The 17,598-nt window shown below is 44.6% G+C and overlaps 2 protein-coding genes across 8 annotated transcripts in view; both read right to left on the bottom strand.

Annotated features, from left to right (window-relative positions):
- ALDH18A1 (aldehyde dehydrogenase 18 family member A1) overlaps window positions 1-5,451 on the bottom strand; it is a 23,576-nt gene extending 18,125 nt beyond the window's left edge. Inside the window, exon 1 of one of the 4 annotated variants that reach the window (XM_051801101.1) lies at window positions 5,376-5,451. The gene's annotated coding sequence lies outside the window, so the exon portion shown is untranslated. Of the gene's footprint in view, window positions 1-4; window positions 2,473-2,527; window positions 2,977-3,038; window positions 3,104-5,375 lie in introns of those variants that run through there. The other 3 variants (XM_051801100.1, XM_051801102.1, XM_051801103.1) reach the window with 3 other exon arrangements.
- On the bottom strand, window positions 4,222-17,598 carry TCTN3 (tectonic family member 3). 4 transcript variants are annotated; one of them, XM_051801177.1, is made up of 14 exons: window positions 17,205-17,598; window positions 16,427-16,545; window positions 14,537-14,667; window positions 13,495-13,603; window positions 13,307-13,425; window positions 12,159-12,194; window positions 11,674-11,748; window positions 11,461-11,586; window positions 10,338-10,433; window positions 10,047-10,144; window positions 9,313-9,478; window positions 8,522-8,659; window positions 5,376-7,118; window positions 4,222-4,271 (listed from the first exon to the last, which is right to left on the bottom strand). In XM_051801177.1, the coding sequence occupies exons 1-13, from the start codon at window positions 17,300-17,302 to the stop codon at window positions 6,897-6,899; spliced, it is 1,533 nt and encodes a 510-aa protein (XP_051657137.1). In that variant the 5' UTR covers window positions 17,303-17,598; the 3' UTR covers window positions 4,222-4,271; window positions 5,376-6,896. The 4 variants fall into 4 exon arrangements, with proteins under 4 accessions (XP_051657137.1, XP_051657138.1, XP_051657139.1 ...); XM_051801178.1 differs by lacking the exon at window positions 16,427-16,545 and having other exon boundaries at window positions 14,537-14,644; window positions 17,205-17,591; XM_051801179.1 differs by lacking the exon at window positions 17,205-17,598 and having other exon boundaries at window positions 14,537-14,644.

Genomic DNA, 17,598 nt, shown 5'->3' with positions numbered 1-17,598 from the left:
GTACCTACAATGCATAAAAGTCCTAATTTTGTCCACAGAGAAGCCTGGAAGAAAAAAGAAAAAAAAACACAGAGAGAGGTTGCATCATCCAGACTTCTCTGCACATCCCACAACAGAGCATCTCCTACACTTGTCATGAACCTCAGCCCTATTTAATACAGGAAATATGCTTGTTTGCTTTTCCTTGAGTGCTATCAAATTACAAGATGTTATCCATGATTGCAAGTAAGGACACGAATTTCCAAGGTACCTGACATTAGTCTCCCTTGACTGAAACTGTAAACACTCAGGATTCTTCTAGTTCTAAAATTCACTAGAGCAAGTACACAGCAAACAAGGGATAGAGAGTCAGCAATTTCCTATGACAGCTCCAGTTGAAGTAACACATCTACTATCACAAAGGAACCAAAGAAGATTAACAAGCATCCAGTTCTCCCAGACAATACTGAAGCTGTGAAACCTACCCTTCCCCTTTTGCAAAATTTTGCTTCCTTTACTTGCTTTCAATCCATTTCTCTGCACCATTGGAATAAAGCAAACACCACTGCACAAGCCATGGGACAGAGAAGGTATTGAAAAGAGGGCACAGAGGTCTTATAGTAACTGCACTGGAAGGCTGCTATTACAAATACCAGGACAATTATAGCACTGCCAGTTCTGGCACATGTGTACATGAACATTATCCTGCATCAGCATATTGCCATTATCCCTCATTATAAATAATCCTTACAAAAATCTACAGCTCTACATTAGACAAGGCAGCCACCAGCAGATAATGGTTCTCTAGCCTAGTAAAGCTGACACTGCATGCCATTTTAACAATATTAATCTGCAATGTCCCTCCAGTTCTGCATTTCCAATATAGACCTCTGCCAGGATGAGGCAAAGGACTCTGAGCAGATGATGAAACCAAGCAAGTACTCAGTTTTCTCCTCATAACAGGGAAAAGCTCTTCAAGGAGCCGGGCAACAGTCCTAACTAGACATTCCCCCTCTGAGCCCTTACCAGGCACCTCACGTGTCTGCCTCTGGGGCTGCACAATTCTCACCATCCATAGGTGGTCTGGCTGTTCCAGCCTTCCACCCTGAAGTTCACCTTCACACCTACTATCAGACAACAGGATCTTCCTTGTGTCTCAGAGGGATGCTCAAAGTCCTGACAACCAGAGCTGGCAAACAACGGGTCCTTTATCCAGAACCCCTTCCACCACAAGTATCCTGAGTGGGAGAACCACCACTCCAACTACAGGGCTGCTGGCAACTAAGAGCAACCCTGTCCTGGGAGGCTGTCTCCAGTTTCCCTTTGCCAGAGACACCTTTGCTGAAGGGGAGCGGACAGTGAAGGGTGAGAAGTGTCAGATACATGGATCTTTGGAAGGAAAAAGATTAGGAAAAAAAAGCATGTTTTTGAAACTTGTGAGAAAAGGCAAGGAGAACAAGTTAACAAGAAAACAGAAAGTTTAAAGCAGCAGCAGACAACAAGAAAATGAAAAGAGATATGTGAATGGGAAATGATGCTGCCAGAAAGCACAGACAGAGCACAAGGTATGCTGTAAGCCACAAGCTTTCTTTAAAGGCCAGTCCAACTCCTTTCTCTCCTCTCACTCAATCAAGTTCTTAAAGCTAATTTCAATCTTCATTTTCCATTCCACTCACATTTCCACCATTTTCATACCTGGAATGGTTCTGGTCTTCAGTAACAAACTAAAAAAGTTACATAATTAAAAACAGAATACAAAAAATAATAAAATACTTCTGCTTTACTTAGAGGGAGCAATAGAAAGAAATGCAAAATGCATTATTCAGGTATTTCCCCTAGCATCAGCCTAAATTTTTTTTTTCATCACCAGAAAACCCTACTACTTCCAAACTAGCCTCTGAACATGACCTTTAAAAAATATCATTTTCCCATTATCTCTTTAAATGATGAAAGTTGTCCTCATATTGTTGCTAATAGAAAGCAATACTATTGGCTAGTTTTCATATACTTTTATCTTCATAACAGCTGTTAAATAGCACAGTACATTTATTCTGTTCCAGATCACCGTACATAGACTTAGTCACCTTCCAAAGCAATCAGAGATCTGAAATCCTAAAACTGGTGCCTTAAACACCAACAATCTATAACACTTTTTTCAGTCTGTTGGCCGCAGACCTGTAAGATGTCCATAAGTATCTGCTGTGAGTTGATTAAAATAAACTAAATAAACTTTTCTCACAGTTTTATATATAAAGGCAAACGTCTCAGTGTTAGGACATTCCACAAGTGAAAAAAATCTGGAAACCAAACTGACAGAAAGAGCTATTCTGTGCTATACTTAAGCAACGAAGTAGAGACAAATCAAGTTCCAAGGAAATGCACACAACTGCCAGGTGGTCTTTACCACAATACAAGCAAGTCCTCTGTGACATGCAGAGGCTTTTGCTATTTAAACCGCTTCATCACCTTACCAACTAAAACTTTTGCAAAGGGGAAAAAACCCCAAAACTCATCTGCAGTTCTGCGTGTAAACTTAAACCCCAGAAACCTTCCCAGAGGGTTCTTCTGAACTCTTCCCAGTTCAGAAGAGCCGACTAAAATAAAGGAATCCTTCAAACAAGTGGTGTTTCGAGCAGCTCCGCCGGGTTCTGCAGCAGTTCCACGCACAGGGAAGAGGCGGCTCAGAGCAGCGAGTGCCACGCGGCTCCTCCTGCCCAGAAGGATCCCGGCGGGGCCGCCCCGTGTCCCGGCCCCGGAGCCTTCCCGAGAGCCCCCGGGGAGCTCGGTGCTGCTCCGCTGTGCCAGCCCGGCTCTGTCAACCGGGGCCGGAGCAAAACCGGGACTGTACAGCAGCAGCAGCACCGGCGGCAGAGCCGGGCCCCTCGGCTGCGTCCCTGCCGGGGGGAGGAAACCTCGGGGCCGCGCGGCTCTCCCGGGGCGCTCGGGCCCGCGAACCGCAGCGGCCGAGGACCTCCCGGGGACCTCCCGGGGACCTCCCGGGGACCTCCCGAGGGCCTCCGCGGACCCCCCGCCCCGCCCGCGCCGCGCCCGCTCCGCACCCGCCGCCTCCCGACGCGGCTCTCCCGGAGCGGCGCCCGCGCACGGGCGAGCCGCGCGGCCTCGGGCCCGCCCCTCTGTGCCACCGCAGCCAATCCGCGGGCCCCGCTCACCCGCCGCAGCCAATCCGGAAGCCCCCCTGTGCCAGCACAGCCAATCCGGGAGCCCCGCTGTGCCAGCACAGCCAATCCGCGGGCCCCGCCGTGCCCCCGCCGTGCCGCCGTCCCGCAGATGATGTAACTCCGTTCCACGTTGCAGCACAAAATCCTGGGCTTTACACGTTACAGCGTTAACAGACGGTTTGTCTGGTCCCGGACTAGTCCAGACAGCCCTACCCACGGCACGAGCTGCTGAGCCATCTCCCGCAGCCTCCTTCACCTGGACTCGCCCTGTTCTCACATGTCTGCAGACAGCAGATGAAAGGGCTGTGCAGCCACACTTGTGAGAGTGGCTTTAGCTCCTTAGGCCATTTATATCCTTTCTTTTCTCCACTGTAACACAAACCCCTCCACAAGGGCAAGAGTGCTGGCTTTGGTCTTCACTTTACCTCACATTATCCCCTTTGCATTCACTTCTAAATTAAGATAATCACAGAATCATTTAGAACCCTAGAATCTCCTGAGCTGGAAGGGACCCACAGGGACCATTAGGCCAACTCCTGGCCCTGTCCAGGACACCCCAACAATCCCACCCTGTACCTGAGAGCGTTGTCCAAACGCTCCTTGAGCTCTGGCAGCCTTGGGACCGTGACCACTGCCCTGGGGAGCCTGTTCAGTGCCCGACCACCCTCTGGGGGAAGAACCTTTTCCTGAGATTCAGCGTAAACCTGCCCTGTCACAGCTCCAGCCGTTCCCTCGGGCCCTACCACTGCTCACAGGGAGCAGAGTCGGAGCTGCCCCTTGAGAGGAAGCTGCAGACACCGGTGAGCTCTGCCCTCAGAGCTTTCCTCATATCAAGGCTATTTCATATATACAATCATCTCCATTGCTCTTCCTCCACCTCCCCAATTAGCCCAGAGTACAGCATATAAAATATGCTGTACAGAACTGCACAGAGTACTCAAATTTGGACAAAGCAAGGATTTATATAGTGGCATAATATATTTTTTTATTCTGCATTCATTCCTTAAGTGATAATTTCTACCATTCTATTTGCTTTTTGACTTTCACTACATCTTCAGCTGACTTTTCAGAGTATCATGCACAGTGATCCTCAGGTGTTTTTTTCCTTGGATGCTGCAGAAAAACATAAAAATAGCATTGCTTTCATATTCCTACTAACACAACATGCAACAAGAGCAGCTGAAAAATTACTGAAGCTAAGCCTGAAAGATGCTCACTTTGCTATTGAACATGATTTTTATAACAATCCAGTAGAGAGTAGCTTAGAAGAGCAAGGGAATACAGCAAACACAGAAATCAGTAAAGCTTTTACACAACAAAAAATATTCACTGACACAAATATAGAAAAGGTAATGTAGTTTCTGAAGTCACTAAACATAAAGACTTTACTAGAGAACAGGGAAGAAGAAAACTTTATTTTAACCCTTTGTAATTGCTTCTCTCAGTGTCCTCAAGCAATTCTGGGAAGACAAAGAAGGTAAACACTTTCAAGTATCTGTCAATTTTAGAGTAGAGAGTCAGCTCAGGCATAAGCATTTATGGAAATATTTGAGATATTATTCATTTAAGAAAATAAAACTCTTCCTGACTTCACAGTACAGAGTTGCCAAAGGCTTTTGGTAAACCTTGTAAGCTTTGCTCATTAAGTCTCCTTTATCTACAGTTTTATTACTTTTTTCAGAGGGCTGTCAGGTTACTTAAAAAACCTTCTAATCTGATCCTGTTCTGTCTACTGTGAAGAAACACTGTGTGAAGAACACAGGCTTATCACCAAGTCAGGTCAAAACCTAGGTAGTGACTCTGAGGTGTCAGGCAAGCGTCAGGTGGATTTAAATGTTTTCTTCGGGCATGGAGAAATCTTGTAAGTCCCCACAAGAGACCACCAGCAGGAAAACCTCCAGAACAGCAGCTCTGCTCTCACAGGGCCCCCGGGGGTGGAGGCCCGTGCAGCTCCAACCAGCCCGTCTGGTGCTCGCAGGGGACCGAACCGCGATTTCCCGGGACCGCCGTCAGACCGGACCGCGAGTCCGAGCGGCTCCGGGGAGCCTGCGGGGTCCGGGAGCCCGGCAGCGCCCAGGCTGAGACCCTCCTCCTCTCCTGTCCTCTCATCCCTCGGCCGGGAAGGGGCCCCGCGCGGGAGGGAACGGGCAGCACCGACGGACGGTGGGCACGGCCGAGGCTGCTCGGCCCGGCCCGACTCTGCTCGGCTCTACTCACCGCCCGGTTCTCCCCGGCCCGGCTGGGTTTCACTCGGCCCGGCTCCCCTCAGCCTCAGCCGCCGCCGCCTCACGTCGCTTCCGGCCCCGCCCGCGGGCTCTGTAGCTGCCCCTCCTTTGAAACCCAAAATTGCATCTTCCAGGAATCGATGGTCAGGCTTGGAGAGGGACCTTAAAGATCATCTAGTAGAGATCGTCTTCACTCGGACAGAGTAAAACCAGACCTACTGCCCCAAAAATGGCACGCTGGACAGGTGGCTCCAGATACAGTGCTGGCAGCAGGGACATTCCACAGCGCTGTCCCAGCCCTTCCCATGGAATACAAACACTCCATCCTGTGCATCTGACACACGAGCCTGCCTGGTGTGTGCCACTGACATACCGTGCCTGACACTGGATTGCAAAGGAGGCTACTTAAGATGAGGCAGTGGGGAAAAAACCATGACAAACACTAAAATACACTGTCATAGGAAACTGCAGATTCTAAATGCACATCCATTGCTATGGCATGGCTAGAATTTGTACAGGCCTTAATTCAGGTTAGAACAGGTTATGGGCAAGGCTCCTTCCAGCTCCATTTCTTGCAAAGACAAAATGTCAGAGCAGCCAAACGTAATCTAGAAAATACAACATGTTGGAAGTTGAGGGATGGCAGAGAATTACAGTATAAGGTGATGCATTCTTACTTCATGTATTTGCAGTTCATAGATAAACAGTATCTCTGTAGTCACACTTAACTGATTTATCTCAATAATGCAGAAAATAGGGATGCCAGATCCTTTTCATTCAAGCTATATCCTGACACACTTGGCAATTTGACTTTTGGGAAGTTTCAGTTACTGTCACCTGCAAATTTTCTGGATTCCACAGATCAGAGGCATCAGAGGACACAGGACACACCACAGATGTGTTCCACTAAAAGCTCTGCAAAGGCACAGCTGAGAAGCCACATCTACCTAAAAATCCAAGCTTGTTGCTGTACTGGTACCAGCAGCCCCGTGTAACACTGGAACACAAAGTGTTCAGAGCAGCCTGCACAGCCTGCCCCAGAATCAGAATCCCTGGAAGCAGCAGACACTTGCACGGAATTCTTTCCCAGCTAATAAACCATGCAAACACTCACAAAGGTAAATACATGAAGTTACCCCAAAATCTGCATGTTTGGTTTTGTTTAATTTGTGTTATGTCCCTTGATACCCTGACTAATTACAAGTTTTTCAGTTTATTTTTGCACCCTTTTTTAAAGTTTGTAATGAGGGAGAGCAACAAAGTTGCTACACACAGTATATGTACAAAAGCAACAAATACATTTTATTAACAGTAGGCTCTGATCTTCTTGCCCCCTATTGATTCCACTGGAGTACTTGGCATTGTATGGGGCAGATTTTTCCATCATCCGAAGAATTTAAGATAAAAAATAAATCCTTTGCTAAAAAATATACTTTCATCCAACAACTTCCTGGAACATATTCTGAATGTACCAATTCACTTACTGAACTTTAAGTACAGGCCTTATCTATTTTCAAAAGCAGAGAATACTAGACATTATTAGAATAAACAAAAAATAGCCAGCCAGATCAACTCTGTAACTGCTTTCTAAATTCAGTGCCACCCTGAATGGGAAAAAGATGTCAAATGGGAGTTTCCAGTGCCTTTGGGGCTGGCCCCGGGGTGGTTCTGGCCAGCCTGTCATGTCAGTGAAGGTAACGACAGTCGTCACAGGTACCGTGTGTGCCCTCAGGAACTGCAACGAGAGGGAAAGCACAGTTTAGCAGACAATGCAAAATTTATATGCCCCCTCAATTTTCCAGTGGACACCCACCACAGATGACTGGCAAGCAAGATGTCTTTATAATGGTAGGAGTTAAGTGTCCTAAGTTTTCAGTGGAGTAAACCCTCTTTCCCCAAATTGGTACTTCGCAGGTAAATTGAGGGCACAGGAAAGACCAGTAGCTACTGTGCATCATATGCTACAGATCTCCAAAGTGGCAGCAGTGACTCAAGCTTTGCTAGAGTAAGCCTTCTATTCAGAGGACAGACTTATCAGCTAGTTAGTAATAAGAACAGAAGCAAAGCTAGCTTTATTTTTTATAAAATTATAAACTTCATGTAAGATAAGATCACCTGGCTCTTTGGACAAGTGTTTGCTGCCAGAAACAGACAGAACCACAAGATGAAATCCTTTCAATAAAATGTCAATAAAGTAAAGCAGGGACCCAATAAAACAATAAATTTATTTCAATAAATTTATTTCTCACTTTTTTTTTTCCTTCTTTTTTTCTCTTCTTTTTCTTTTTTTTTTCAGCTGTGTTGAAAGGGACCTCTGAGATCATCAAGTCCAACCCTTGATCCACTACCACTGTGGTTACTAGACCATGGCACTAAGTGTCACATCCAGTCACATCTTAAAAACCTTCAGGGATGGAGAATCCACCACTTCCCTGGGCAGCCCATTCCAATGCCTGATTACCCTCTCTGGAAAGAATTTCTTCCTAATATCTAACCTAAACTTCCCCTGGCAGAGCTTAAAACCATGCCCTCTTGTCTTGCTGAGAAGGGAGCTCTTCAACTAAACCAGGTTGTTCAGAGCTCCATCCAACCTGGCCTTGAGTGCCTCCTTCTGGCTTACAGCCTTCCTCCTTAATTCTTCAAATCTGCTGCCATCAGCATTAGTCTCCTCCTCAGCTACCTGGTGATTTCAGAACCTCTAGAGGAACAGAAATGTCTTCTTACACAGATTATCAGCATGCTGTGGGGTCCGTGAAACATAAATCAACTCAAATTCCGTATCAAGGCTTTAAGAGACAACCAGATAAACACGGAGTAACTGAATCTTTGTAAATACAACTTTATACTGAGCATAAGTTTAAAGTTTGAGTCCTTAAGTGGCAGAAGGTGCTTTGGAGTTGGAAAGAAGGTACCTTTTCCAGTTGTGCAACTGCGTGAGGACAGTACTAAGCAGATCTCAAAACTATTTTTTATCTACGGAGCTGTTAAATAACAACTCTTGCCATTGCAGCCAGACCACTGCTAAAGTTCAATGAATCTCAACTTAGTTTCAAGACCATTCGATTCCTTGGTTCTTAAGCAACCTGAAAATCCCATTTAATTACCTCTGTGTGTGAGGGAGGGGTTTTAATTACATACCTTCAGGGGTTGACACTGGTAAAAGTACCGTGCACCCAGTATTTGAGCTTGTGGGTTGGACAGGAGGCCCACTTTAGCCCACAGTATCTGTATCTCCAGGGTCACAGGAACCATGCAACAGGAAGTGCAATTCACAGCCTGAAAATAAAATATACTCCAATCAACTTAATACAGTATTTTAAAAGTGAAAAAGGACCATTATGGTCCAAGTCTAATATTTTGGATAGCATAGGTCACTTCAGCACTAACTCTCTAACTTCTAGTCAGGTCAACCACCCCTTTTGGAGCTATATCCATCTCACTTTCAAACAGAATTTGTCTCAGCTGTACTATTTGGATTTTGCATTCCATTAGGCCACCTGACAGATTAATAATTATTAATATACAAGCACTTTGGTTGCAAACTTTTAACCTTATTAGGTGATATATAAATATCCCTAGAAAATGGAAAATCAGAAATATCAAATTAATAGCAAGTAACCAGGTGCTATTAGTTCTAGAAGGCTGTCAGAAAACTATGTAATACAACACTGGATTCAGTATTAAACCCTTTTGGCCCACTTAGATAGCAGGAACAGGATTTGGGAAATATGAAATCTGTCAGGGTTTGTTGGGTTTTCTTTTGGTAACTACTCTAACAGTATGAACCACAACTGCTTACAGGTATTAAGACTCCTAAGAGTCAGAGGATCATCATACAAAGAAAGTCCAGATGCCCACGCTTCCCTGAGGCAATACAAAGATATGAAAGGAAAAAATATTCACAGCTGGTCTTCTTGCATTCATATTACCTGCACACTGCAGTTCTGAACCAGAATGGTCGTCCACTCTTCTGTCTGGGTTGAATGAGCACTGCCAGTTATAGCAAGGTCCTCTGCTCTGTTCATCCCCTGAAAAGCCTTGTAAAACTTCTGCTGGATGTAACTACAGTTACTCTCTTCCAGTAATGGGGATAGGCTAGAAATGAGAAAATAACAGCGTGACAAAGTGATTTCCAGGACAAAAATCCCACTATCAACATCCTGCCTTTGTAATGAGTATTTCTTCTGCTCCTGTAATGAGTCAAGAAGTATTGGTATTAAACAGATGCAATCGTCTCTGCAATGAGAAGGGAGAAAAATACGGCAGGGTAATGCATGATAAGGAAAACTGCCAGCTCTTCAGCCATCTTATCACACCAATGGTTCTACACCCACCCTGTCAAAAGAACAATCCAAATCATCAAAACAATCACTTTTAAAGATTCCTTTGTAATTCACTCCTCAAATATAAACTCTAGTCTTGTCCAAGACGTATTGTCAGACTACAGCATCATGATGTCCCAGAAGGCCTTCACAATGTTCAGGTTATTCTAGTGGTCCCCCATCTCTCTGATATCCAAGTTCTCTTAGGAGGATATGAAAGATCTGTAGAGGCCCATTGGTGACCTCAGGAAAGGACCCTGGCTCCACAGCACTGCAGAGTGCTAAGTGAGTCCACACCTTCCAGCTGTGTCAGGAAGGACAACTGCAGAGTGTGTTGTTACCTGAGGTTGCAGCCTGTTCTCATGTTCCTTCCAAATTGTACCGTGTGTCTGAGGAACTGTGAGCAACCTCCATCACTTTCACTCCGTAAAATACTCATCTGACAGACTGCACGTCAAGAAGCCAAATAAAAGCATAAACAGACAGTATTGAACACTCATCTTGTATTTAACAATCCACTCGCCCCACACTCCTCCTTTTCCCTATCAGAGGACTACAAAAGACCAGATGAGGGAGTACCAGAAGTCAAGAAACCCAGTGATAAATAAAAACTGGTAGCAGAAAAAGGATACATGCTGCATGGCACCACTGTTTGCAATCAGCAATGGTGCTCCAGTGATATAGCCAGGGTTTCCACTTCTGGGCAACATATGAGAGAGGGTCTTGGTCTACAAAGATGCAAAGGGAAGAAATAGAAGAAGGGGGAAATATTGGCATCAATGAGATCGATTAATCTCTGAAGATCAAATTCATATTCTCAAAAATATAAATGTAAGCCATTTTTTGAGTGACTGAATATTATGCACTACTAAAACTCCCATTATTTGTTTCCAAAGTCTCTTTCTTACTTGGAAAAGTTCACTTGCAGTCCAGGAGGTAAAAAACTAAGTGTCAGTACCTGAAATGTGGATACTACCAGGAAAGCTCTCAGGACAATGAATTCCTATTGCTCAGCATTTGTGTCTGAGGAAGTGAACAAATCAGTCTGGGCAATTCTACAGATGAACTGCAGAACAAACCCTACCTTGACCCTGATTCTTAGTGGCACATTCCACTTCTAAATTGTTTTATGGTGAGAGCCTCTGGGGCTAACTTCAACAAGGTTGCACTGCACACTTATCAACCCCTGAGGTCATCACTTACCCAACTTTACATTGCCTCTATGGGACAAGATTTATGTGAACTTAACACACATCAGTATTTCCAAGATTTCCACCCCCCCCAAAGTAACTCTCTTTCCTGCTGCACAGGCAAAGTTAAATAAGTACCTGGAATAAATTTAGCAACTTTGCTCACAAACACTGAACACCTCAGATAAAGCAATAGCTTCAACCCTTTCCTTCAAAAGACCATGCTGGTGACTCCACTTCCCTTCCACCCCAAAAAAAAACCCCCAAAACACCCAAACCAAAACAATAGCAAAAATAATCAGATAAGAACAATCAGCCCCTTGAAATTTGTGCAATGCAGGACTGCATGCTTGCACTGAGCCTGAATTTTTCTACTAGCATGGTTTACTTGAGACCAGAAATGCATCCCCTCCTGCCTTCAACTACCATCTGCATCCCAGGGTTCTGTTACTACTCTACCACAGTGACACTGCTCAAATCTTTTCAGATCTCATCTGTATCAAAATGGGTCACAAACAACAGACTACAAGCTTGGTAAAAGCCCAGGGAGGATGGGGGCACTGACCCAGAAGTGCAAAGTGAAGTGCTGCTGCAGAGAGGATCCGAGGTTCCCAGAGATGTTGCTCACTTTGAACTGGACAGAAACACTCTGAATCCCACTGGTGCCACTGTATTCTATCTCATAGATCACCTGAAAGTCCAATTCAGAGGAAAATCAGAGACAGAGAAAGGCATTAACTTTGTGTTAAGCTGGGCAAAGGAAGGGAGATTCACGTACCTCAGAAACCACATTGGTACATGTGTTGTCTCTCATGTGGGGAGCTCCAGGTGGTGCAACTGCAGTGACATTTACCTGGAGACACGAAGCACATGAACAATTATTAATTGTTTAAAAGGAGTGTGCAGTCTTTACTCTTTTCCACTGCTTTTCCATCCAAGCCAGATTTACCTTCTTGCTGTAGCTGAGATCTGTGGGCACACTACCCTGCTCCAGATGCCCAATTTTTTTCCAAGAAAACAAGCTCCTTCCCTGACTTTAGCCCTATCTGTGCCCATTCATTTAAAAGTACATCCTTCCTTATATCCCTGGTTTTTTCTATAATGTCACACTTTTGTCAAAAAAAAAAACAACTTGTCTCAGGCACAGCACATTCCCATTCTCCCAAGTTCCCAACCTCTGGATTCATTAACATGAATGCTTAAGATTTCAAGTATGTTTTATTTCAGAAGTAGAAATTATTTTCATTGGAGACAGAGACTGACCTTCATGGACTGCACAATGGTGCCACTAACTGGGACCTGGGAAAAATAAACAAACCATTATATAACACCAAAAAAACCTCAAGTAAATTTCTGTGTTTGCAAGTGGCTAAAGTCATGAAATCATCACTAAACAGAACCTACATATTATACTGACAAAATTACTTGGTTTATTCCAGATGTGTAAAACTTGTCATCATTTTGTGATCTATAAATCACAGACTTAATCCACAAAATTCATTTTAGAACATCAGAAGACAAATTTAATCTTGGTCTTGCTAATGTCCTGCGAAATGCAGATACTTGGAAGTATCATATCTCTGATCCATTCCTGGAACTCCTTCTTCTGCCATCAAGTAATTACTTCAGCTTCCAGTTAAGGAAAAACTGAATTTTGGCCACAATGACAAAGAAAGCCCTGAAAACATGAGTTAAATCTGATCAATAGAATACTCTCTACTACAGTTATGCTGATTTACATTTCCAATATAAGGGGGAACAGCGTCATCAGCCTTAGTAAGGTGTTCATATTTACAATGTTGTTTTCTCATGGAACACCAGAGAAACTCTAGAAGGCAAGAGGAGATATTTTCATATAAACATTCAGTAAGACCAGCACGATGAATGCAGAATAGTAAATCCATTACTTTGAAATTAAATCAAAATAAATAGTGGAGAAACTGATATGGAATTCAATCTATGACTGTAAACAGAGCTAATATTGATAAGTGGCCTTCCATATGATTTTAGAGGTAACATATTGTGTAAAACAAATCCTCATTCTTTACTGAGTACATGCACTACTTGGTTGATCAAGCTGATGGAACAGAAAGGAATACTTTGAAAAACAGTCTGTTTAAAATGCAAGAGAGTCTATATAAACTATTAAAACTATGAAGTATCGGTGAAGCACCTGTTAAACCCACTAATAATTTGCTAATAACTGAAATTTACTTGAAAGTAGTTTGAAGGATTATCACCAATCACAATAGTTTTAGCAGGTGTCCCAGCAAGAAGGCCTCAACAACTGGGAGATCAGGGATGACACACTAGATGACCTTCAGTTTTCCAGTTAGCTGAAGTTGCAGAGGAAAGCAATGCAAAGTCAAGCAACCACGATTTTGCACAAAAGCAAGACATCTGACATGCACCTTCAGCACAGTGAAATCCCGGTAGTAAGAGGCAGCGTCGAGGGCAGGGTCAGTCATGCAGCTCTTGCTCAAATTGGCAAAAATCCGAGTACAGCTTGTACTTTTACTGTCCAGGAAGCCTGAGTTAAGACATGACAACAGATCAAACAGAACCAAATCACCCTAAGATATTCCTCCCCTTTACTAACCAGCAGGATTTCCATCAACACAAAGTCCACTGGCTCCCATTTTTACTGGCTGTCTAAGCGTGCTCAGTACAGACGATGAATCAAAGTAGATTAGGATTGGATCACCAGCCTGAAAAGACAGTTTGGAGAAATCACAATTACTGTGGAACACAAGGTGATGTCATCATCAGGGCAGAGAGACAAATCTATACCTCTTCTTTGTGTACACTCAGCTTTGTCTAAAAGGTTGTCCAACCTTTTAAATACAAAAAAACTAATCAGGAACTTTCTATACACTAATAAATGAAAAGAACTGAGAAACAAACACTTTAACAGTGTGCTCTGGTAGCCAGGAGGGCCACCTCTGTCTTGGGGTGCATCAGGCTCAGCATCAGCAGCCGGTTGAGAGAGGGAATTGTCCTGCTCTGCTCTGGGGTGGCCTCACCTGGAGCCCTGAGGGCAGTTTTGGGCACCACATCATAAGATCTAAAGCTACTGGAGAGCATCCAAAGGAGGGCAACGAAGACGGTGAAGGGCCTGGAAGGGAAACCATATAAGGAGCAGCTGAGGGCACTTGGTCTGCTCAGCCTGGAGGACACTGAGGTCAGACCTCATCGGAGTCTCCAGCTTCCTCACAAAGAGCAGCAGAAGGGCAGCACCAATCTCTGCTCCCTGTGAGCAGTGACAGGACCCAAAGGAATGGCTGGAGCTGTGCCAGTGGAGGGTCAGGGTGGATCTCAGGAAAAGGCTCTTCCCCCAGAGGGTGGTGGGGCACTGAGCAGGTTCCCCAGGGCAGTGGTCACAGCCCCAAGGCTCCCAGAGCTCAAGGAGCGTTTGGACAACTCTCTCAGGGACAGGGTGGGATTGTTCAGGTGCACTGGGCGGGATCAGGAGTTGGACTGGATGATCCTTGTGGGTCCCTTCCAACTCAGGATACGCTACAATTCTGTGATAATATGGATTACAGGTACAAAAGTAAGACTCTTTCAATCTGTTGTCATTAGATCTCATCAGACAGCTCTAGTAGAAGTGTATGTACAAACTGATTATGATTTCAACTCACGCGGTAAAAAGCAGAGAATGACGGCTGGACTTGTGATGGTGCTGTGAAAGAGTGTCTGCCATACTTCTCTAAGAACTTCATAAAATCAGATTCTTTGATATCCTGGGGCTGTTGGAAATAGTTCAGCTTTGCTAGAGTTTGAAAGGAGAAAAAAAAGAAATCTGCCAATATCAAATTACTAGAAAAGATAAAAGTAAATATTGTGCCAACATTTTTAAAAGGAACAGCTTCAGTATTATAAGCTAGATGGTGCCTTATATTAATTAACCCAACTTAACACTTCCAACAGGCTAATATGGTCTAGGAATAGGATGACATCCTGAGTAGTTTGTACTGTTCATGATTAAGAGATGTTAATACACGAAGTGACTTTCCAGAAAGCATGAAAACTGCTTTACAACTATTCTAACATGTGCTGTCATTTCTGTGAGATACCCCAATTAGACATACATGACATTTTAATTACAAAGCACTACCAATTTATGAGATCATTAAAAGCGACATTAAATGGATTCAAAATAATTAAGGTTGGTAAAACTCAAAAGTAAGTATAAATAGACAATAGGCATCCTAAAAAACAGACTTTTGAATGGTCTTCCACAGTGATTCCCTCTTGACCCAGTGGTATTCAATAGTATGGTTACAATGCTGTAATGTATTAAATTATTGTTGCTAAAACACTGTTATAAAGTGGCAAATTATTAAAGATGTGCTATGCAGACTCATCAATGTGTTTGTTTGAACAACAAACTTTTCAATACATCCAAATAAAATATCTTACAAGGTTCGAGGACCACAGATCCTACCGACAACAGGACAAGTGTCAGTATTCTCAATTACAGTAGTACCAAAAAGAATTTAAGTAATCTAGTAGGTTTGGAGAAAAAAAACATACATTAAAAAAACCACCAAACAAGCTTTCAGTGTAATTCTGCTGTTTAAGGTCAGAGCAGATGCTCAGAGGAACAGTGGAGCAAGCAGAAACATAAGCTTTTGAATACAGCATTAATCAAGCAGTCAAGTAAACCTTTGAAGGAGATAAAAGTCAAAGCAATATTAAGCTCCTCCAAGGTTCACAAAAGTAGGTGCACAGAGTACCTTGCTTAATAATCACTTGAGGGTATAATCATTAAACTGAAAAAGAAAACACTTGTAGTTGTGCTCTGAATGTACCCAAAACATTCAGGCATCTGTAAAGAGCTGAGAAGCAGGACTAGATAGTATGAAACTAACCCTGTTCTGACTAGTTGTTGTACCTGTTAACCTCCTGAGCCCCACCCAACCTAAAATGCTCATGGATTTAGGTCAGAAGTAGCTGGGACTGTGGGTCAAAACTCCCAGAAAATGACTCAAAAGAGAAAACGGTGTGTTCAAATGTGAGACCCTACTGAACAGCAATAGATGCCAGAGTTGGACATCACATCAGTCAAATGAAATACAATGTGGAAAAGAGGAAAACAGTGTTAATGGCATATCCTAAGAGAGTATATGATTACCAGTAAAAAATCATTGCCAGATGAGAAGATGAAAATAAGCACGTATAATAAAGAATACGGAATACAGAAAGAAATCACTTTCTGAAAAGGATAACAGTGGGATATTTCAAACATCCTTACTTGCTGCTCTAAGTGTAGCAAACTGAGTAAAGTATCTCAGATACACAAGCAATTGATAAAGGCTGATTTGTGCTTAGCCAGAACCCCTGCCCTTACATGGAGTGCAATCATCTTTGTGCTTGTCTTTGGTGATCAGACCCCGATTCATTATGCTCCCTCTGGAACAGCCAAAATAATCAGTAACAATTATAACATATCAGTTTAAAAAAAAAAAAAGATTCCCTAAGCAGAGGCAGTCTGTGAACGAATGCTGTTATGAAGAAAGGTTACTTACAGTCATTCAGCTGCACACAGAACAGATCGTGTCCACCAGGGACAGCAATGATGTCTGTAGGATAAGGGGTGTTACTTCTGAAAATGAGTGACTTTTCCACACACACTTGACTCACAGACCTGCAAAGACAAGCCCCCCACACTCAGTAAACTGTTAAATAGGCTATTCTTGCAAGATTTCCTATTTTATATTAATGCCAGCAACAGAACACAGTATTACAGTATTAGATGTGCTGTTGTACAATCTGCACTGATAATCAATTACAGAAAGCCTCTCTTGTCATTGCAGTAACTTTGTGGAGCCTCTCTATTACTATATTCAAAAATCACTCTGAAAGTTCCTGGACGAAAAAGTGGTAAAAAATTTCAGTGTCCATGTATGACAGCTGCTCTCGGTTCTCATCCCAAGTGCAATCTGCGAAGACAGATTTTACTCTGCAATAGCCGAAAGCATCCTCCTCACTGACGGAATCTCGCGGTCTGTACTCGCTGGACTGTCTCCCCATCGTACAATGCTCCTTTTACTACGACCGGACCTCCCCGTTCCCACCGCCAGCGGCCTCATCGCGGAGTAACCGAGCCGCGCTCCTCCTGGGCCGTCGCGGTGCCGGCCCCGGGTGTCCTCTCGCAGCCCCCGGCCCAGCGCTGCGCGGCGCCGGTGCCCCGCGGCCGCGGCCTCAGCGCAGCGAAGCCCGGGCAGCTGAGCCGCAGCTCCCGTCGGGGCCCGGGCCCGGTGTCCCGGGAGGCGCCTCAGCGGCGGGTGCCCGTCCCCTGCCCACCTGCTGCGGCCGGAGCGGCGGGCCGTGCCCGCGGGGGCGCGGACGGGCAGCAGGGCCAGCGGGGCCAGCAGGACCAGCAGCGCCCCGGGCCCGCGCATCGCCCCGCCACGGCCGCGCTGACACACCGCGCATGCGCGGCCGGGCCGGGCCCCACTGCGGGAGGAGCCCCCGCAGCCACTCGGCTTGTCCCAGACGCGGGGCTTTAGGGCAGTAAAAATGAAATACAGGCTGTCACACAGCTCGTTTGAGCGCAACCACGTCTGTCAGCCCACCCTGAAGCATGGATTCATGGCATTACGTTAGTATGCTGCTTGGGAGTGAAGGGAATGTGTGTCTATCTCCACAGTCATACATAAACTCCAGGGTACGTAATGAGATGAGACAGCACCCTCAG

Source organism: Manacus candei, unplaced genomic scaffold, assembly GCF_025592945.1.
Source record: "Manacus candei isolate 608988 ecotype Guabito, Panama unplaced genomic scaffold, ASM2559294v1 h1tg000050l, whole genome shotgun sequence".
In the NCBI taxonomy this organism is placed as follows: Eukaryota; Metazoa; Chordata; class Aves; order Passeriformes; family Pipridae; genus Manacus; species Manacus candei.
Note: the sequence above shows the minus strand (reverse complement) of the source record. Positions and strands in the feature narration are given on the sequence as shown.